This window comes from Anopheles merus, chromosome 2R (assembly GCF_017562075.2).
Source record: "Anopheles merus strain MAF chromosome 2R, AmerM5.1, whole genome shotgun sequence".
NCBI classification, from domain to species: domain Eukaryota; kingdom Metazoa; phylum Arthropoda; class Insecta; order Diptera; family Culicidae; genus Anopheles; species Anopheles merus.
The window spans coordinates 39888012-39906221 of NC_054082.1; the positions used below are offsets into that span (position 1 = coordinate 39888012).

Genomic DNA, 18210 nt, shown 5'->3' on the forward strand with positions numbered 1-18210 from the left:
AGATTCGTTTTTCTGGGATTACACATGTATTTTCTGTTGGATCGCTCCTTCGCACATGCCCGATACTAATCGTACCATTCCGGTTCGTTCCGCATAACATAGTCCAGCTGCGTTTGATACACCACCGTGGTACAATACTAGCACTCGCGCCAAATTGATGGGTAGCTGCGAATCGTCGCTGTTTCAATATTCGATTCCGATGTGCCTCACAAATGCTGACATTTCCACTGCCGGATGCAGGGATCGTCACTGATTCTGAATGATCGTTTGCGTTGGTGTCACGATCGACCGAAATGGTAAAACGGTTCATACTTCTTCCCAATTGTATCGCGGTACGGGTGTTTACTATTCCGATATCGACCCCTTTTTTAATGCAAACAAAAAATAATAATAACACTATCCTACCTGTCCCAATATTTTCAACTCCTTCTCACTTTCTCTCTCGCTCTCTCTCTCCCCCCTTGATCTCTCTTCTGCCTGTGAGTTTCTGCCGATGAAGTTGGTTGACGAGGGTAACGCCTTTTTCGGCTCAGAATGGTTCGTGTCTTAGTTTTCCTTCAGTGGCTCAATAACGGTACCGCCGCGAATCTGTCCCCATCCAATCAGACTGTCGAAAAATGGAAAGAAAAATTGCATTAAAATGATTAAATGACCTTTGACCTTTCCCTCTAATCTCTTCGTTTTCCCGCACACCACCGGGAAGGCTGCCACACTTACCGCCAATGGTTCTCCACTCGTCGGCTGAGCGCAATCTTTTCGTTCTTCTCCGTGCACACGGGATTCGTGAGAGCGATTTTGGCCAAATCGGCACGTGTTGCCACCACGCGTCCGCCCGTACTGAGCGAACCGATGTTGACGAGCAGCATTTCGTGCCGGACCAGCTTCTGCACCTTGGCACCCTTCTTGTCGCCCTCGGTACGCACGCCGAGCAAGCGCTTCAGCAGATAGTACGAAACTTCCAGCTCGATGAAGATGTTGGGCAGCGCACCGACCGCACCGAGCACCTGGCCCACCAAACGATCCGCACGGCAAAGCGTCGGCTCGATCTTCGTACCGACACCGATCAGCCCACCGGGCACGGCGAACTGCAGCTCGTTCTGCTCGGTGTACAGCGACACAATCTTCGAGAAGATGGGCTTGCACGTTAGCCGACCCTCCGCATCCTTGCTCACCAGCCCCGGGCGTACCTCGATCTCCTGGCCGACCTTCAGCACGCCGCGCAGAATCGAACCACCGGCAACGCCACCCTTCAGATCGTTCACCTCGCAGCCGGGCTTGTTCACGTCGAACGAGCGGATCACGATCAGGCGCGGCGCGTCAATGAAGTTGCGCGGCGGGATCGGAATCTTCTTCGTGATGTACTCGCACAGCACCTCGATGTTGTACTTGAGCTGGGCGGAAATCGGAATGATCGGGGCGCCTTCCGCCACCGTGCCCTGCACGAACTTCACGATCTGATCGTACTGCTCCTTCGCCTGCGAGTCCTTCACCAGGTCGATCTTGTTCTGCAGGATGATGATGTGCTTCAGCTTCATGATCTCGATCGCGGCCAAATGTTCGGACGTTTGCGGCTGCGGGCAGGACTCGTTGCCCGCAATCAGCAGCAGGGCGGCGTCCATCACCGCGGCACCGTTCAGCATGGTTGCCATGAGAATGTCGTGCCCGGGGCAATCGACGAAGCTCACGTGGCGCACCAGCTGGAAGCGACCGGTGCAGGCGGGCCGGTAGCACGGGAAGCTATCGTCCTTGCTCGACCCACCGGACGTAAAGCACGTCGGCCGGAGGCATTTCGGGTTGTCGCACTTGTAGATCTTCGCGTTAGCGTAACCTGTCGGCGGAAAGGGAAAACAGAAAAAGAACAAGCGCATTATGCATTAGTAATGACGTAAAATATATATTTAAATCTTTAGGAAAGTTTATACAACCACAACGCCTGGCTACGACGCAAGAGGAAACAATAAGAAAAATCAATTAGCAAAATATAACAGACATTTGAATAATATTATAGAACTAAACACAACTGATCGTCAGTGTGTTCAATAGGCCACGATGCTCCTTGTCTCTGACACTTGTTATTCGAGGCACGAACTTCTTGTCTCTCTGTTGATTACTGATGGGTAAAGTTTTTCAAAAATCCAGAGTCCGATCAATTCGGAATCGACCCGGAAGGTAGGTTCACCCTGCATTATCCGGAGTAGTCTGGAATCGTTCGGAATGGTCCGGAATCGGAGTCGTCCGGTATCTTCCGGAGTCGTTCGGTGTCGAAATCGTGCAGAGTCGACGGGAGTCGTTCGGAGTCGTTCGGAGTCGTTCGGAGTCGTCCGGAGTCGTTCGGAGTTTTTGGGAATCGGAGTCATCCGCAGTCGTTTGGAATCGGTTGGAGTCGAAGTCGTCCGGAGTCGGCGTTCGAAACAAAGTCCTATAAAGGCCTCCGACTTCAATCGACTCCGGACGACTCCGGACTACTCAGAACGGCTCCGATTGACTCCGGAAGACTTCGACTCCGAACGACTCCGAGCGGCTCTGGACGACTCCGGGCGACTCCGGGTGGATCTATTTGTTCCATTTTATCGGAGTCAGAAGCGGCTCCGGAATCATTGGATATTAGGCTTGTGCAATTCGGTTCATTTTGATGAAAGTGAACGTACTAGTTTTTTTCATTTAGATGAACTGAATGGGAATCGCGATTGTTTCGTTTATTTCAGTTGATGCACCATAAAATTTATTTGGTAGACCAGGACGACCAGGTTGTTCTAGCGTACTAGATCGTTATTTACTTCGACTTGTCTGTACGTTCTTTTTATGAACAACTCAGCACATTACGATTCATAAAGAACCGATGAACGTTGATTAGATGAACATAGATCATTCGTTCTTAAGAATCTACACACCTCTAGTGGATAAGTCTATGATTTTGAATAGCAAGATGCCACATTTTAATAAGGAAGGTAACCCGAAACGATCGGTTGGTAGCATTATAATCATTTTAGACGACTAGAGGTAATGTACAGAATTTCGTTTTCTATCTCGAATAGCTCCTACCTCATCTAACGCATTTGGTTTATTTTTTAATTCATTACGAAGTTATGGCAGTTAAAAAAACATGACATTTACTGACGAATCATGTCGATCAATCGATCCAGAACAGAAATATATTATTGAGATGAACTAGAACTACCTCAAAAACAAAATTTCTTTACAACAATACACGTTATTAAAATCGCTTCCTTCTACCGAACAGACGGCTTCATTACCATGCACTATCGGATGGGCATACTACGGACACCAGACAAACATGAATTCATTAATAATTGGATCGTAAAAAATTTGTAACCTTTTGTGAGTTAACATCCCACACCTCAGTGCAGTGCGATAACCATACAGGTAGTGTTTACTTGCGTATTGAAAGAGGTCCCATGTGGTCAAAAACCGCTTTAGACATGAAAACTACAAGCTACACCATCAACATTTCGGATGGGACAAATTAAACAAACTCGCAAGTAAAAGAGTATTTGTAGTTTTATTTTGTTCATTTTCATTTCCGGAAAAATGATTATCCTATATTGAAATAAGTGTACAAGAGGCGCTATACACAGAACGAAAATAATCAAAATCAGAATGTTCATATAATAACAAATGCAATAGCACTTTCACGCCTCTCAGAAGATGAACTTTCGGCAATTGGCACTTCCGCACAGGCACTCGGTAACGCCTTTGGTATTCCGCACGCTACCGTTGGCAGTAGTAGCCTTGTCTCCGTTCTCGGCAGGTTTCTCCTCCACCACACCACCGGTACTGCTGTCACCGTCCATTGGGGGGCCACCGCCGCCGCTGCCGCCACCGTTTATCGACACGTTGTTCGGGCTCACCTGGGCGTGATAGTTGAACGTCAGTTCCTCGCCAATCTCGATGCGTCTCTGGGCGAAAAAGGCCAGCCGAGGCAGGTACGGATCGAGACAGTCGATCCACACCGACCAGATGCCACAGTTCGGATCGCACGAATGGTTAAAAAAGCGCGTCACATTACCGTAACGGGCTGCGTCCAGTGTGTACGGGTTGTCAGTACCATTAAAATCCAGATCGAACAGGTACGTCCGGCCGACCGCGTCGTACTCGCGGCCCCGCTTTTCCGCCTCATCGTACGAGATGACCTCGCCACAGTACTCGGAAATGTACTGGCCTTCGTAGATGACGGTGTTCGTCCTCACGCCCCAGCCCCGTCCGTTGGGCGTTTTGAACAGAGTTAGATTGCATTTGCCGCCATTCTGCACCACCCGGTTCAGGCAGTCCGGGCCGCAGCTGCACTTTTTGTTGCACTCGAAGATGGGTGCGCCGGGTTGCAGCAGCAGCCGCTTCTTGACGCTGTACGCAAACCGGCCCTCGGACAGCTTGCCGCAGCATGTGCTCCGTCCGGTGCACGGATTACATTCGCAACCGACCGGAGGATCGTTCGGTATGGAGATCCCTTCGGCGGGAATGTTCCCCTGCAGGTAGGTGAAGTTGTTTGGCGGCGCGTCGAGATCGTGCTCGTTTTCCACCACGACACGGAGCGTTGGTTCGTGGTCGTTGATGTGCTTCTCGAACCGTCGCAATTCTTCCAGCTGCTCGCACCGCTTCGCATACGACAACTCGCGGCACATGAACCTCGTGATGCGTTCCCAGATCAGCTTGTTGCGGCCTCGATTCATCCACAGTTTGGCCATAATGATCAAATCGGCCCGCAGATGATCCCAATCGTATTCCTTGTGCTCGAGCAGAATTTCCTGGTACGTCTTGCTGCCCTGCCTCTCCAGCGATTCCAAGTACTCTGGGGCGTTCCTTATCTTTTCCTGTATGGGCTCCACCCACTCTTCGAGCAGGGACATCTGAGCGGAGAGGAAACTGTCCAACATCGCACAGGAGTTTACATTGTTCAGCGGTTCCCAGGTGTTGTGTTTCGAGTTGTATCCAAGCCACTTTACAAGAAAGAATGGCGAATTTCCGACCAGCTGAATGTCTTCGATGTTTTCCACCGTATACTCTTTTGATGTCGTTCCCGACTTTTTGATCTGTTTTGAGTTGCTTCCACCGCCAGTGCTCTTGCGCTTGGGAGTGGATTTCCCAGCAGAGAGGGAAGAATTGCGCTCACCAGTTGCTGGCGTTTTGGGCGATGGTTTCGTTGCTGACTTTACATTCAACAAGCCCTTGGAGCTATCTCTAGAAACGGGTGTGGCGGGTGTGACAGTCCCATTTTCTACCTTAATAGAAGCGGTTGTCTTGGGTGTTGACGTTTTGGGCGATGGTTTCGCTGTTGACTTCACTTTCGACAAACCCTTGGAGTTATCTCTAGCAACGGGTGTGACGGGTGTGTCTGTCCCATTTTCCACCTTAACAGAAGCGGTTGTCTTGGGCGTTTCTGTACCATTTTCCACCTGTGAGCTCGAGGACATTGCGTTCGGCGTTTCATCGGAACATTCTACCTTAATGTTCTGTTTGTCAGGTATGGAACTAAGGTTCTCCTGCTCCTGGTTGATGGTTGCTAATCGCGTGTCCGTGGGTACGTCCCAGCGAGAGCCGTCTTCACGTTCTTCTACCTCTTTCTTCACCTTATCAATCGAGCAGGACATACGTTTGGGGAAACCGTTCGGTTTGGGTATGTGCGTACCGGCGAAATTTCCCTGCGCGGCCGGACAGGACTTCCTTCGTGCCCGTTCCCTGCTAGCGTGAAACGACGACTGTGTAATTCTTTCCGGCGGCGACATGTGGAAAAAGTCCATAATCTTTGCTTGCTTCATGCGTTGCGTTTCGCCGTTGTTTGTCGGACTTGTCTGCAGTCCGTTGGGGGAGAGCTTGCGCTTTCGGCTAGGTGTGTTCTTATTGCTATGAGATGTACCGTGGTTGTACGGTGATTTGTATTGTTCGTGCATCTTGTGCAGATATGCTTCCATTGCTTTCGCATCGGATTGCAATGTTTCGATAAAACTTTTCGACAGGTTCTCTGGTATGCGGCGACACCGCCGAAGATACAGTGCGCGACGGGGCGACGTGCGTGTGCGTACACGCGTACGGCGAGATGAAGAGAAATAGAGAGAAAATACAGAAAAATATAGATAAATTGTTTTATTACATGACAGGATTTGGAAGGAAGCTAAACCTAGTCGTTCGACAACAAGCTAACAATCCTATCGTTAATTTTATTTTAAGAAACAACGCATTACCGTCATAGTCGTTGTTCAGCTAACATCGGTTATCTACGTCTGTATTTTCTCTTGCTTTCTCTCATCTCACCTCGAGCAGGTACACATACACACCAACACAAACACACATAAACCGAATTCACACAAATCTTAACTGTTTTAAGGTATTACAATATTGAACAACATGTCTATTTCCCGATCACGTTAATTGTGGAACGGACATTTTGAACATACAAATTTGACCGAATGTCTCGATTACCATGGAATGATTGCAGGCCTAAGGCCCATAGGAACAATTTTCAGACAGTTTCACGCTTGTGTTACATACATTGTTTATAAGGACGGATGAAAGCAAGACAGAAAGCAAACAGAAAATATAGACTTATGTTTATAATTTGAAAAGAAAAAGGTTTAACCAAAAAATGATCCAAACACACCCCATAATATTGACCCAATTAAATAAAACAGAGGCAGACGAAAAAAACAACACACATTTTAAGCTTCCCAGCAACGTTGGGATTCAACACGATCCAACACGGGGTTTAATGATCAACAAAGTAATTCGGATGAAGGTAAGTTATTTTTATCTTCTTTGTGTTTTAACTTAACACTTTGATTTAAAACTGTATTTATAATTAATGTAAATTTGTTGCACAATTTCACTACAGAATAGCTTCATGCTGGCCATAACAAGACTTACTACGGGACTGTAATATAGCATCAACATCAATCAACCGTAAGTAAGTAAATGGAATCAGTATAATTTAAATAAAGCCCGTAATTATATGAACTCATAAATGAAAATCTCATGCATTAAGGCAGCTTATACCCAATTCTTCCCGATTTTCAAAAAATCTATACCTCAAACCCATAATGGAATAGTACTAGATTTTGTCCATTTCATTTTTTTAATTGAAACCTGCCTAACTATGAGTTCGATTAGCGGTATTATATTTTTATAAATAATACCATAATAAATATGTCTTCCGTTATTTCTCTTAGCCGTAATGGATTTGTCTGCATGATTAATTGCAGTTACCAATCCGGAAGCTGCATTCCATGGGGGCCCGGACAAACTTAATTTACAAAAGTCATGTCATCCCTGAAACACTGCATCTCAACACAAATACTTTTATCATTTAAACAAAAAGTATGCAACAAAAAGTGAGAACATAGGAAAATATGAACATAATTTTCCAGTTCAGCACTCCAATACATTGGATCTCCCATTCAAAAAGTTCACGACTTCATAGCGATTAACTAACCCAGTCTCAGTAATTATCGCGGTTGATAGGTGCAATGATCTTCTAAAATGTATTTAGTCCGGTTAGAACACTTATATGTTCCTATCCATAAACGTCTGGGTTTGAAAAGAATACAATAAATGTGTAATTGGTTAAAGTGTGCGTAAAATAGGAGAAATAAGCATCTAAGGCATTAAGTTAAGCCGAAGCGAAAACCCAGCTTCCTTTGACTGATGCTAACGAAGTGGAGTCGCGATGTAAGCATTGGGCGGGAGGAAACAACACGCGGAATGGTCTCGAGAAAATAAGGTGAAAGGATCATGATGCTTATCGTATTGTGACACTGAACGGCGCATCGGTTATACAGGATGGGATTTGGAAGAAGCTTACCCAGTTTAATTGTAATGTTACGCTCCAGTTCGTTCTTGAAACGAACCGTCTGGACACCGGAGATGGCCTTCACGACTGTCGATTTACCGTGCGCTACATGGCCGATGGTACCGATGTTAATAGTAGCCTGTCGCGATATCACTTCCGGCGAGAGCGGTGTCAGCTTGGTAATGTCCTAAAATTGATAAAAACCCAACGTTCAGCAATATGTGACAGAGTTGTGTTCAAAGCTAAATAATAAAGTAATATGCATAGGATGGAATTGTTCATGGATCTCGTTTGGAGAAAGGCATTTCCTTTCCTTCCTCGGTGGTACATTCCTTCAAACACCGCACCAGAGAAACATAACCTCAAACAAAACGCTACACGAAGGAAGCATTGCATCAGCACAGGAAAGCTTCCGCAATTATTCCATATTTCACTTCCAATGGTTGATTTATGGTACGTAAAATGGAAGGAATGGATCAAAGACTCCCCAGCATTAAGAAGGATGTGACCTATTTCATGTAAATCACCCAGTAAAGCCTCTCCGAAGAAACCGTGTCTCGTTGGCATCTTTTGAGACGAAGGTAGTGGAAATCTTTGTGCCCCAGCCCATCCGCTGGCAAGCTCTGTCGAAAATCGCACTCATCGCTGCTTACCAGTTTGGAAAGGTCCTGCTGCTGTAGGTGGGGCTGCCCCGTAGTGGCGGTAGACATTTGTTGATCACCGGACGACATCCTGGTCGGCTTGATTCACGCGTTTCTTTTCTGAATTAACAAAATCGAACAGCCAGCGAACAAACGGAGAAACCTTTGCGTACACACACGCACACGAACGCACGCACACTCGAATGTGGTTCGTTTGACGTTAGGCGGTATGCGTTTGTGTTAGTACAGCGGGCACGGGGCGGCCTGTCAGATGAACGTGCTAGGATTAATTTTAATTTAACGCAATTCAAAGAACTGGTAATGAATGTAAAAAATAGCACATTAAGTTTAATAGCATTTGCAAGTAATTTCAAAACACACGGATTACAAATAGAAGGGACATTGATCGATTTAGAACGACTGGATCCGTTTTTAGTACAGTGAGTGACATGAAGCAATAACCGGTTTTCATGAGAACGGTCGCGAACGGTCCAAATCGGTGCGGTTTTCCCTCGCTGGCGAGCGTTTTTGAAAGGCGTTGTGGGGGTTTCTGAGGGTTCAAGACGATTGCCTAAAAGCTCGCATTGATGTGCGACTGTGTAGGTGGACAAAATTAAATGGCCAAACAAATAAATACACTCCACCTCTTCCTCACCCCCCTCATTGTTCCCCAGGGCTCATTCATTCCATGTGTGTGCCGCGTAAGCATCTTCGCACCGCCGTCTCACTTCCCCGTACATGTTCCTGTTACAGTTCAAACGGAGAGCAAATAAAAGCCAACTTGCTCATATGGTGGTTAACTATGCACTTTTTACTATGACAGGAAGGAAAGTTCTGCTGAGGTAAAATGATGCGCGTAAATTGTCACCAACGAAAGGCATATGGAAAAAGATGGAAGCAAAGCGCTTGAAGTGAAGTGGGAGAGCAGGGCTCAAAAGCTCACCTCGAAACGAGCACTGTAGGCGAGCAAAGAACGGGTAGAGAAAGCGAGCGAGATGCAGCGATTTGTTTACGTCAAAAACCCTCGCCATGTTGTACGGGATTTGTACCGGTTTTTTTTTGCAAGCCGAAGTTGCGCATCGGACGTCATATCGTGAAAAAGCACAATTGTTAAAAGGCCACAAGCAATACAAGTTTTTTCCAACCATTTCTGATTGCCGCGTTTGTCGTGCGGAATATAATTTATCAAAGTACAGTGGTAGATTAGGTGCAATCGGGAAAACAATTGCCATCGCTTTCCGTACAGCCCAACCAGCGCAGGTACCCTTGCTGCGTTCACCAAACGCCGGTGAGGCTGGCTACGCGCGCTAGTGTGTGTGTGTGTGGTTGTGTTGTGTTTGTGTGAGCGCGCGGTAAAGTGCTTCGCGCGATTTGTTTTGCCCAAGAGCTTGTGGGCTGAAGAGCTAAGAAAATCGGAACCCAGCAATAGAGTGTAATCCAACTTCCCACCATGGCTTCCACGGCTAAGAAGGCAAAGAAATCGGACGCGCTCGAGGAGGAACCGGAGGCGCTGGAAGCGGTCGATACCTGCCAGAACGAGATCGATGCGCTGAACGAGCAGGCGAGTGAGGAGATACTGAAGGTGGAGCAGAAGTACAACGAGCTGCGGAAGCCGTACTACCGGAAGCGGAACGAGTTTATCAAGCGCATTCCTTCCTTTTGGATGACTGCGATTATGAACCATCCACAAATATCGGGCATCCTTGAGGAGGAGGAAGAGGACTGCCTTCAGTTTCTCGAGAAGCTCGAGGTGGAAGAGTTTGAGGACATCAAGAGCGGATATCGGATTCTGTTCCACTTTGAGGAAAATCCATTTTTCGAGAACACCGTGCTAACTAAAGAGTTTAAGCTCGGCTCGAATGGAGGTAAGCGATGGGTCAATCGAAAAAGGAGAAGAAACCAAAACTGTACAAATTTACTAAAGCCGGGTACTTTTTTATTTGCTTTGTCTTGTTAGAAAGTCCATCCTCGACTAGCACACCGATCAAATGGAAGCCGGATCACGATCTCACGAAGGTGCTGCCAAAGAAGGTGGCCAACAATCGTCGGAAGCGCGGCCTGGAGAACCGAACCTTCTTCGACTGGTTCACGGATAATAATGATCCCATCAATGACGACATTGCCGAGCTGATCAAGGACGATCTGTGGCCGAACCCGTTGCAATACTATCTGGTACCGGACATCGAGGTCGAACCGGAGGATGACGAAGATGGCGATGGTGGGGAAGAGTTTGGTGAGGAGGGTGATGAGGAGGAGGTAGACGAGGTAGAGGATGAGGAGGAAAAGGCATCCTAGGCATTACGAGCTGACGATGGGAAATGAGCATTAGGAAAGCCACCAGACGGTTCACAAAGGCCGAAAATCTTACCTAACGAGTCAAGCAAATGCCGATCCTTCAAAAAGTAACTGCAAATTATTGTGTACCGGTACCAAATCAATGCATTTTATTTATGTGACGGTGTAGATTGCACCAAACGTAAACAGGGTTTTGTCACAATAGCGGGATGTGGCCGATGGTAGCCCGCTCTTCGCAGCTGAATTCCAATAATCCCTAATCGTAACCATTATTTATACCTAGTATTACAAAACGGACACCGAGCAAGGTGAACACACACACACACTATGGTCAGTATAACGCAGACGTTCCATTCGTTTCCATGTTTGAGGTCGTCATCTCTGGTCCTTAGGCACTTAGTAGTGGGATTGGGTCGGTAGGAACAGCATGGCATATCTCGAACATGGATCGGGCCACAAAACACGACGAAATCAAGAGAATTATCTGTAATTGGGAGGGATTTTTCTCGTAGTAAATTCCCTATTAAAGTGCTAAATATACTGTCTTTGGTGGATTAAAAAAATCAGCTAGTTTTTTCACTTGCCATTTGTTATACATTGTTATCGAACCCCGGACGTTTGTGTGGCCCCGCCGAAAGCCCGAATGATCGGCTGAAAAGCCGTAAGTTATCTTTTACTCACTTGGTAACTTATCAGGACCTCACATAGCACATTGTACAATTCACGATGGTAGTGGATCGTCCTCAGGCTTTGGATTAAAAGCCATTTAATTTATCTTCGAATGTATTCCAGAGAAACGTCGTTTAAGCTTCGAATCCTTCAAGGAGAACATTTTTATTTTGTTTCGGCTGTACTGAACATCATACATTCTATATGGCCAGTATTCGCAACGACCCGCGGCTATAGCACATTGCAAAACACTAACCGTCAGCTAGGACGCAACCACGCACCACGTCTCCCGGCACACCCACATTGTAGAGCCCGTACTACCCGTACTGGGGCCGGTGTGTTTGTAGATGATTTTGCTTACATTTTAGACGGGCGCCGTAATGACGTCGGTGTACTTCTTGATTTTGCTGGCAACGCTCATGTCGACGTACTTATCACCGATCGAAACAACCATGCCGCCAATAAGTGCCGGGTCAACCTTAGCCGTCAGCTGGATCGTTTGGTTCGGCTTCAGGAATGCCTAAAAAATGTAACAAAAAAAAAATATTGTGAATGGATTTAAACATCTGAGGAACAGCTTGCGCTTACCTTAAGAGCATTTTCCAGCTGCTTGCGCTGGCCATCATCCAGCGGTTTGGCAGTCTTCACCTCACACACTACCTCACCCCGCTCGGCAGCCATGATCAGGCTGTACGCGTTGATGATACCGTCCAGGCGGCCGAGGCGACCGTTCTCTGCCAGCAGGGTGAGCAGATTGCCGGTGGCAGCGTTGAACTTCACCTTAGCGGCCACATCCTTCAGTGCGGCGGCCTTTACGTTGCGCTTCGTCGTCGGGTCACGCAGCAGATCGCGCATCTTCGGATCCGAGCGCATCTGGCTCTGCAGCCCCTTCAGATCCTTCTCGACCGCATCGAGAGCCTTGGTCTTGGAGGCAGCGGAATAGAGCGCACAGGCATAGCGGCCTTCCAGTCCGAAGACCTGCACCGGTGGCTTGACCAGCTGAGCGGCTGCCGAGCTGGTGCTCAGTTGACGAGCCTGTAAATGTTTTTGCCGGAATTAAAATTACATAACCCTGTTTGGCCATCACATAACCAACACACTGGATCCGCAAGAATGGAGTGTGTGCAGCGGGTAGGAAGCGATGGGACGCGCTTCCTGCCGTGAAAGATGTGGAGTTTTCGCTGGTTTTAGACATGCGAAAGTACTTACCAAAATAGTGAATTTTCCGGATGCTGCCATTTTTCCTGTGCCGATGCGGATGGATAAGACAATTTCACGACGATAGATTGTTTTTGTCAAATTGCACAGAAAACAGGTTGGTCAATGGCCAAGTGTCATAGTGACAGCTGGATGTGTCGCTTGACAGAAGAAAACGAAGCACGGTGTGCTTTGAGGAATAAAATTCAAGCTTTTTCACAAATTTTATTTCACTGCTGCTTTATTTGAGCTCTGAATCGTGTAAGAAAATACGAACTATTTATTTAAGAGTGCTTTGTGTGTTTATTTAAATCGCAAACGGATTAACAACTAGATACAATTTCTTAACCACTTTCGTCTTGGACGAAAGTAATTTAACGAAAGAACTATGTGCGCTTTTGCGCGCCATAACGAACAGTTACCACGTGGCCAAATTTAAATTAAAGAAAGAAAATAGTTCGTGTTGTTTAAAACAGTTTTCGGTATAATATTTATATTTATTATTCTGAAAGTCCTCTACTTGAGCCATTTGGCAATGTTGGAGTCAGGCCGTGTTATGTCGAAATTCTAAAATATTCCATGTAGTAGTAAAGCCCCATATGAACCGTGCCTCTTATATGAAGGGGACTGACTATTCTTCTATGGGTAAACTAATCCCCATTAGTCGCTAAGATAGGCCTTGACCAAATACAGGTGTTTTGCCATATAAGTAGAAGAAGTACAAGTGAAACCACGAGTGCATACCAGGTTAAAATTCCAAATGTACACATAAAGTTTCATGAGTATGGTTCATTAATGCATTACCATCTCCTGCTCCAATTATGAAGCCAATTTCGAAATATCAATTAGGTATGTTGCAAGGTGGTTCAAATTACCTCCAACATCGATCAAATATTCTTCAAACGATCACACATTAAAGACTAATTAACAGCAAGTACAGTAAAAACAAGGGGTTGAATTTTATGACTTTTTTTTATTATCAATATTGTACAGTACCAGTTTTTTGTCGATTTTACCAATACCAGTTTTGCAAGAGCATAACGAATCGCATTGCGCTTCAATTATCGCTGATTACTTAACGATTTGTTACATACTAAGGAAAGAAATGATGTCTGTTTCGGCTATCGAGACCATCCGCTTCATTTCACCGTACCTCTGGCAACAAATTCGATTAAGCACGATCCTGTAGTGTTTGCAATCACTTAATAATTTACAGTAGACTAAGGCAAAGATTACGAGAGATAGAGATATTAGGCTATAAAAAGTAGAAGAAAAGAGCCTAGTTGCGTGTATTTTAGACCATCCACCGCTACCGAGGTGGTGGAACCTGCTGCGGCATGTGCATGAGAGTGAACGAGCCTCAATAGATGTGTCCTTATCGTACAGTACAAGAAATCTTTGAACATCCACCGAAACGATGCTGGTGTGATATCGTCTAATTGACTTACAACGCTATTTATCGCTACACTACGCTCTTGCGCTTATCACCTATCGACCTACCGACGTTGAGCTAATATCCTAACGGTTTCCGTTTTCCTGCTAGCTCCACACGGTCAAACGGTGGAATTGTGAAAATGTTCACACCAATCCGCTGACCCGAGTAAAAGTGTAGAAACATCCGTCCAAAAATGGGGTGGTTTGAGTGGAGAGAGTGGAGGGGAGGGGAGGGCTAGTGGTTGATCGGGTTGAAAAATAAAGCATGTTGAATCTATTTCATAACCCATCTCTCTTCAAAATAAGACAATCATCACTGGCAGCGTGCGGGAAGCAATCAGCGTTAAGCTCCAGGAGGGGGATTTAACTGGCGAAGGAAGGAAGGAGGGTTTTAGCGGGATGCAGGGGTATCATGGCTCCTGTTTTTGCGGACATCTTCCATGCGTGCGCAGAGCAGCGATGCCATGTGGATGCTGGAGCGCTCATAACCGATCACAGTAAAAAGGCACCGGTCTTCTTTTGTTTCTTCCATTCGTTTTTGTTTCTACGCTTAGCACCGTCGTTCCCGTCGTGTGCATCTAATTACTACCGAACCCGACGAACGCACGGTGCCGCGTGGTCGAGTAGCTGTCCTCCATCGTTTTGTCGAGGGTCTGATAAAAGTCCGGCTTGCCGTTGCTTGCGGTGTGCGGGACCGCGTGTCCATTCGAGATGTTCTTGTTCGGCACCGACTCAAGGTTACCGTTGGTGAGTGCCATCTGTTCAGCCTTTTCCTTCTTTGCCTGGGTGGAAATGGAAGATCAAGATCAAGTGACGCACGGTGAGTGACATTCAATGGTTGCGGAAAGCCGGAAATTAACGACCACTCACCTGTTTTCGCACGGTGTACGCCTGCTTGTAGAAGTTCGAGAACAGGAAGTAGAACATGACGGCGTGGGCACCGATGAAGTAAGCGAACGCGATCGGATAGTTGCACTCGTTCCAGATCAGCAGCTGGAAAGCGTGTCCCATCACCAAGATGAACTGAACCTGGGTAGCGAACGAAGAGCGAAGTATTGGCGTGATTTTGCTGTTGTTTAATGAAGGATTTCTATCACTAGCACTTACCATCTGCAGCACGGTCAGGTATTTCTTCCACCAGAGGTACTTCTGTACTTTCGGTCCCATCGCGGCCAACATGTAGTAGGTGTACATGATGATGTGCACGAAGGTGTTTAGCAGACCGAAGAAAGAACTGTGTCCACCTGGAACAAGAGATGGATGGAAGGGCGAGTAAGTGGAATGTAAGTGGTTTCACCAGAAAAAATCGTTAATTGTTTAGTCGTTGGGCGAGACGTAGGTAGATCGATGTTTTGGTATTTAACAATTATGGTATATTTTGTATTGTGTTATGTATATAGAAAAAAACAACTAAATATTACGATCACTTGTAGGATTCTGATGATACCGAGTCAATGGAGTCTCAACAGTCCTCCAAAAACAACCCTCAAACACCTACTCAACTACCATTAAGACAAATCTGGGATTTCTTTTCCAAAACTGGTGTGAAAATTGATTGCACACATTTAGCATTTTTTCCCTCCATTTTTTTGTTGTCTTCTAAAGTTCCTCCTCAGAGTCAGCATGATGTTGCACATGGCTGGTTGTTCAAGCGGAATAGTAATTCAATTAGCAAGCGAGTCAAACATTGACCCACTGACAGGAAAGAGCCTTACGCATCGCAGTGATGATGATGGTTTCATTTCATTCATTTCGTTAGTTGACACTCAGTGGGAAGCGAAAACGTTTAAGAGAGAGATAAAAAAGAAGCGAAAACTTTGCCCTGACTACCATTAGTCACAAAAAGTCCCAAGTACGGTAGCTGAAGTGGAAACGCTGCCGCCGCTGTTGGGCGCTTCTTCGGTGACACATTCAATCTTGTGCCGTAATGGAATGGAAGGCGTATGGCTCTGTGTGACCTATGCTCGTTAGGTGCCAACGAAACATGACATTGTCATGATAAATTTGTATTTGTACAGCTACCAAAAAGGGGCCTGGGAGGTCTATTTCCATCCCTCCCATTGTGTTGATGGTTTGCTTTGCTAAAAAAAAAAAAGAAAGAAATATCATTTCTTCAGCCTGCTTCTCGGTTGTGTAACGGTGGGCTGTGGCAAACACCTGTGAGCCGGTGACTGGTGCCAGTTAATCAATACGTCTCAGCAAGCGTGAAAAAGAAAACTCATTGCCAACGCACTGGTGTGCTGCGCGTGTTTGCAACAGACATCAGGGTATTTCTGTGCGTATTTTCGGGAGGTCGATGTTGGGCAAGCGCGTCAGCATGCAAAACTGAAACTGAATTTATGTTGTACTAACCTGGCGTAAACTTAACTCCCCACCAGACCGACGCCGGCATGATGCCGTGATGGATGACGTGCAGGGTCGACACCTGATCGTACCGTTTGCGCATCACGAAGAAAATCGTATCGAAGAACTCGGTAAACTTGGAGAAGTAGTACCACCAGCAACCGGACGCCATCTAGAAACAGAAGGAGGGGGGGGGGGGGGAATAAAAACCGAGGAAAATAAGTGATCTGTGGGTAGGCAAAGGACACGGAACAACAAGTTTCTCTTACCCTCAGGGCCATCGGTGAGCGGGAGTAGTCAACCGGTTGACAGCGCAGACTGTACCCGGCGAGCCAGCCGGAAACGCATGCCTGCGGGAAATGGCACGAATCAAGGATGGGTGAATTATGTTGGCGATATAGGGGACCGCACATATGGTTGTAAACAAAAAGTGAAAGGCACACAAAGCGTTGCCTCGTTGCCGGTGGGGTCAACGGAACAGGGCAACCTTATTGGAAACCATTGTTTTGGGGCTCCTTACCTCGTAGAACAGCCACGTACTGAAGAGCACTTGCAGGAAGTTGTACACGATCAGCACCTTGCGCAGCTCGAAGGGTTTCCTGTTTTCCATTAGCCGGGGACCTAAGACCTGAGGGACGATAGAGAGACAGAGACGCTAATCGTTAGGCAAGCCGGGAACATTGAGAAGCAAGCTGGAGAATTGACTGGCAAACGCAATCTGCTGTTGGAGATCTGTTTCTCGCCATAGGCAATTAAGACAAGGTTCTAGAAGACGATCCCATCGGGGATTCCCCACTATGGCGAGGTTAGCGAACCCTGCTGCAGGTGAACGGCTCGGCAATGCAAGTCATATGCATTCGAACGTTGGAATGCTTTGTGTTGTGGAGGCTTAAGATCAATCAGGTGGAAATGTGACGAACGGTGGTGTGGTTCAAGGACGTGGGGATCGGAAGCATTTCTTTGATTTATAAGTAAAGATCAATATATCAAGCTTACAAACGGGGCAAAGTCATGCAAAAGGAATTATGTGGAATGAATGTCGGCACGAAAGCGAGAAAATGGAGCAAAATTAAAAAAAAATGTGGTTTTTGATGTCTGTTGTATTTTTTTGCTTCAAATTAGATTTACTAATGTGCTTTTTTATTGCTTTAGTTCCCTTTTCATTTTTCGTTTTGTTCTCTTACGCATTTATCACTCGTTCCTTGAGGTTTTACTTATTTTCTCGGTTTTGTGAAGTTTTTTTGCAAGTTACCTTAGCTTGATTCATGTTTTCAGGATTAAAAATTCAATTCAAGCAAAAACTAAATTCACTTAAAATGGATCTATCATCTACGCAAAAAAATACAGTTGTAACGGTTTACACACGCTGGATAGAAATGCTAGGCCATAATTCCGTGTTTTTCATTGCTAGATCACTATTTTCCGCATTTTTGCACCCTTAATACATGTATCATAATACCTATTGCAACGCGTGTACATTGCAAACCTGACTTTCTGGGTTAATTAGAGGGAAAATTAAAACATTTACTTACCTTCTGTGTATTTTCAGTTCAGTTTTACCATTTATTGCAACCAGATGACGTCCGGACCGACGTAATCGCATTGGAATGAAAATTAATTCGTTTCTACCGTTACACAAGCCAGGTGGAAGCCGGCGAACCATACACGAAGACGGAATGCTTTGTCCATATCCGCACGGTTCAAGATCTTAGTGAGGTGTGAAAAGATAAAATTATCTTTTGCTTTCTTGTGCTCCAATGCACTCCCACCGGTCGGCTGGGCAACACTGTGTGCACTGGCCGTGGAACGGACTGACAGTGAACTTGCACTGGG

General features: G+C 46.1%; 4 protein-coding genes across 7 annotated transcripts in view; 1 reads left to right on the plus strand and 3 right to left on the minus strand.

Moving 5' to 3' along the window:
- Positions 1–3: 3 nt before the first annotated feature.
- Positions 4–8717, minus strand: LOC121588093 (eukaryotic translation initiation factor 2 subunit 3-like). Of its 2 annotated transcripts, XM_041905675.1 has the most exons (4): positions 8452–8656; positions 7811–7985; positions 718–1828; positions 4–607 (listed from the first exon to the last, which is right to left on the minus strand). In XM_041905675.1, the coding sequence occupies exons 1-4, from the start codon at positions 8527–8529 to the stop codon at positions 547–549; spliced, it is 1425 nt and encodes a 474-aa protein (XP_041761609.1). In that variant the 5' UTR covers positions 8530–8656; the 3' UTR covers positions 4–546. The 2 variants fall into 2 exon arrangements, with proteins under 2 accessions (XP_041761609.1, XP_041761608.1); XM_041905674.1 differs by lacking the exons at positions 4–607; positions 718–1828 and adding an exon at positions 3502–5977 and having other exon boundaries at positions 8452–8717.
- Positions 8718–9478: 761 nt separating this feature from the next.
- Positions 9479–11300, plus strand: LOC121588099 (protein SET). Its single transcript, XM_041905687.1, has 2 exons — positions 9479–10304; positions 10397–11300. The coding sequence occupies exons 1-2, from the start codon at positions 9890–9892 to the stop codon at positions 10732–10734; spliced, it is 753 nt and encodes a 250-aa protein (XP_041761621.1). The 5' UTR covers positions 9479–9889; the 3' UTR covers positions 10735–11300.
- A 249-nt stretch (positions 11301–11549) lies between these two features.
- Positions 11550–12729, minus strand: LOC121588100 (ATP synthase subunit O, mitochondrial). The gene is made up of 3 exons (XM_041905688.1): positions 12613–12729; positions 11992–12438; positions 11550–11923 (listed from the first exon to the last, which is right to left on the minus strand). The coding sequence occupies exons 1-3, from the start codon at positions 12640–12642 to the stop codon at positions 11768–11770; spliced, it is 633 nt and encodes a 210-aa protein (XP_041761622.1). The 5' UTR covers positions 12643–12729; the 3' UTR covers positions 11550–11767.
- An 824-nt stretch (positions 12730–13553) lies between these two features.
- Positions 13554–18210, minus strand: part of LOC121587833 (elongation of very long chain fatty acids protein) — a 28840-nt gene continuing 24183 nt past the window's right edge. For all 3 annotated transcript variants that reach the window (XM_041905037.1, XM_041905036.1, XM_041905035.1), the window contains 6 exons: positions 16898–17005; positions 16647–16727; positions 16387–16549; positions 15142–15278; positions 14905–15063; positions 13554–14816 (listed from right to left, as the gene is read on the minus strand). In XM_041905037.1, the coding sequence (XP_041760971.1) occupies positions 14613–14816; positions 14905–15063; positions 15142–15278; positions 16387–16549; positions 16647–16727; positions 16898–17005 (852 nt within the window). In that variant the 3' untranslated portion in view covers positions 13554–14612. The remainder of the gene's footprint in view (positions 14817–14904; positions 15064–15141; positions 15279–16386; positions 16550–16646; positions 16728–16897; positions 17006–18210) is intronic.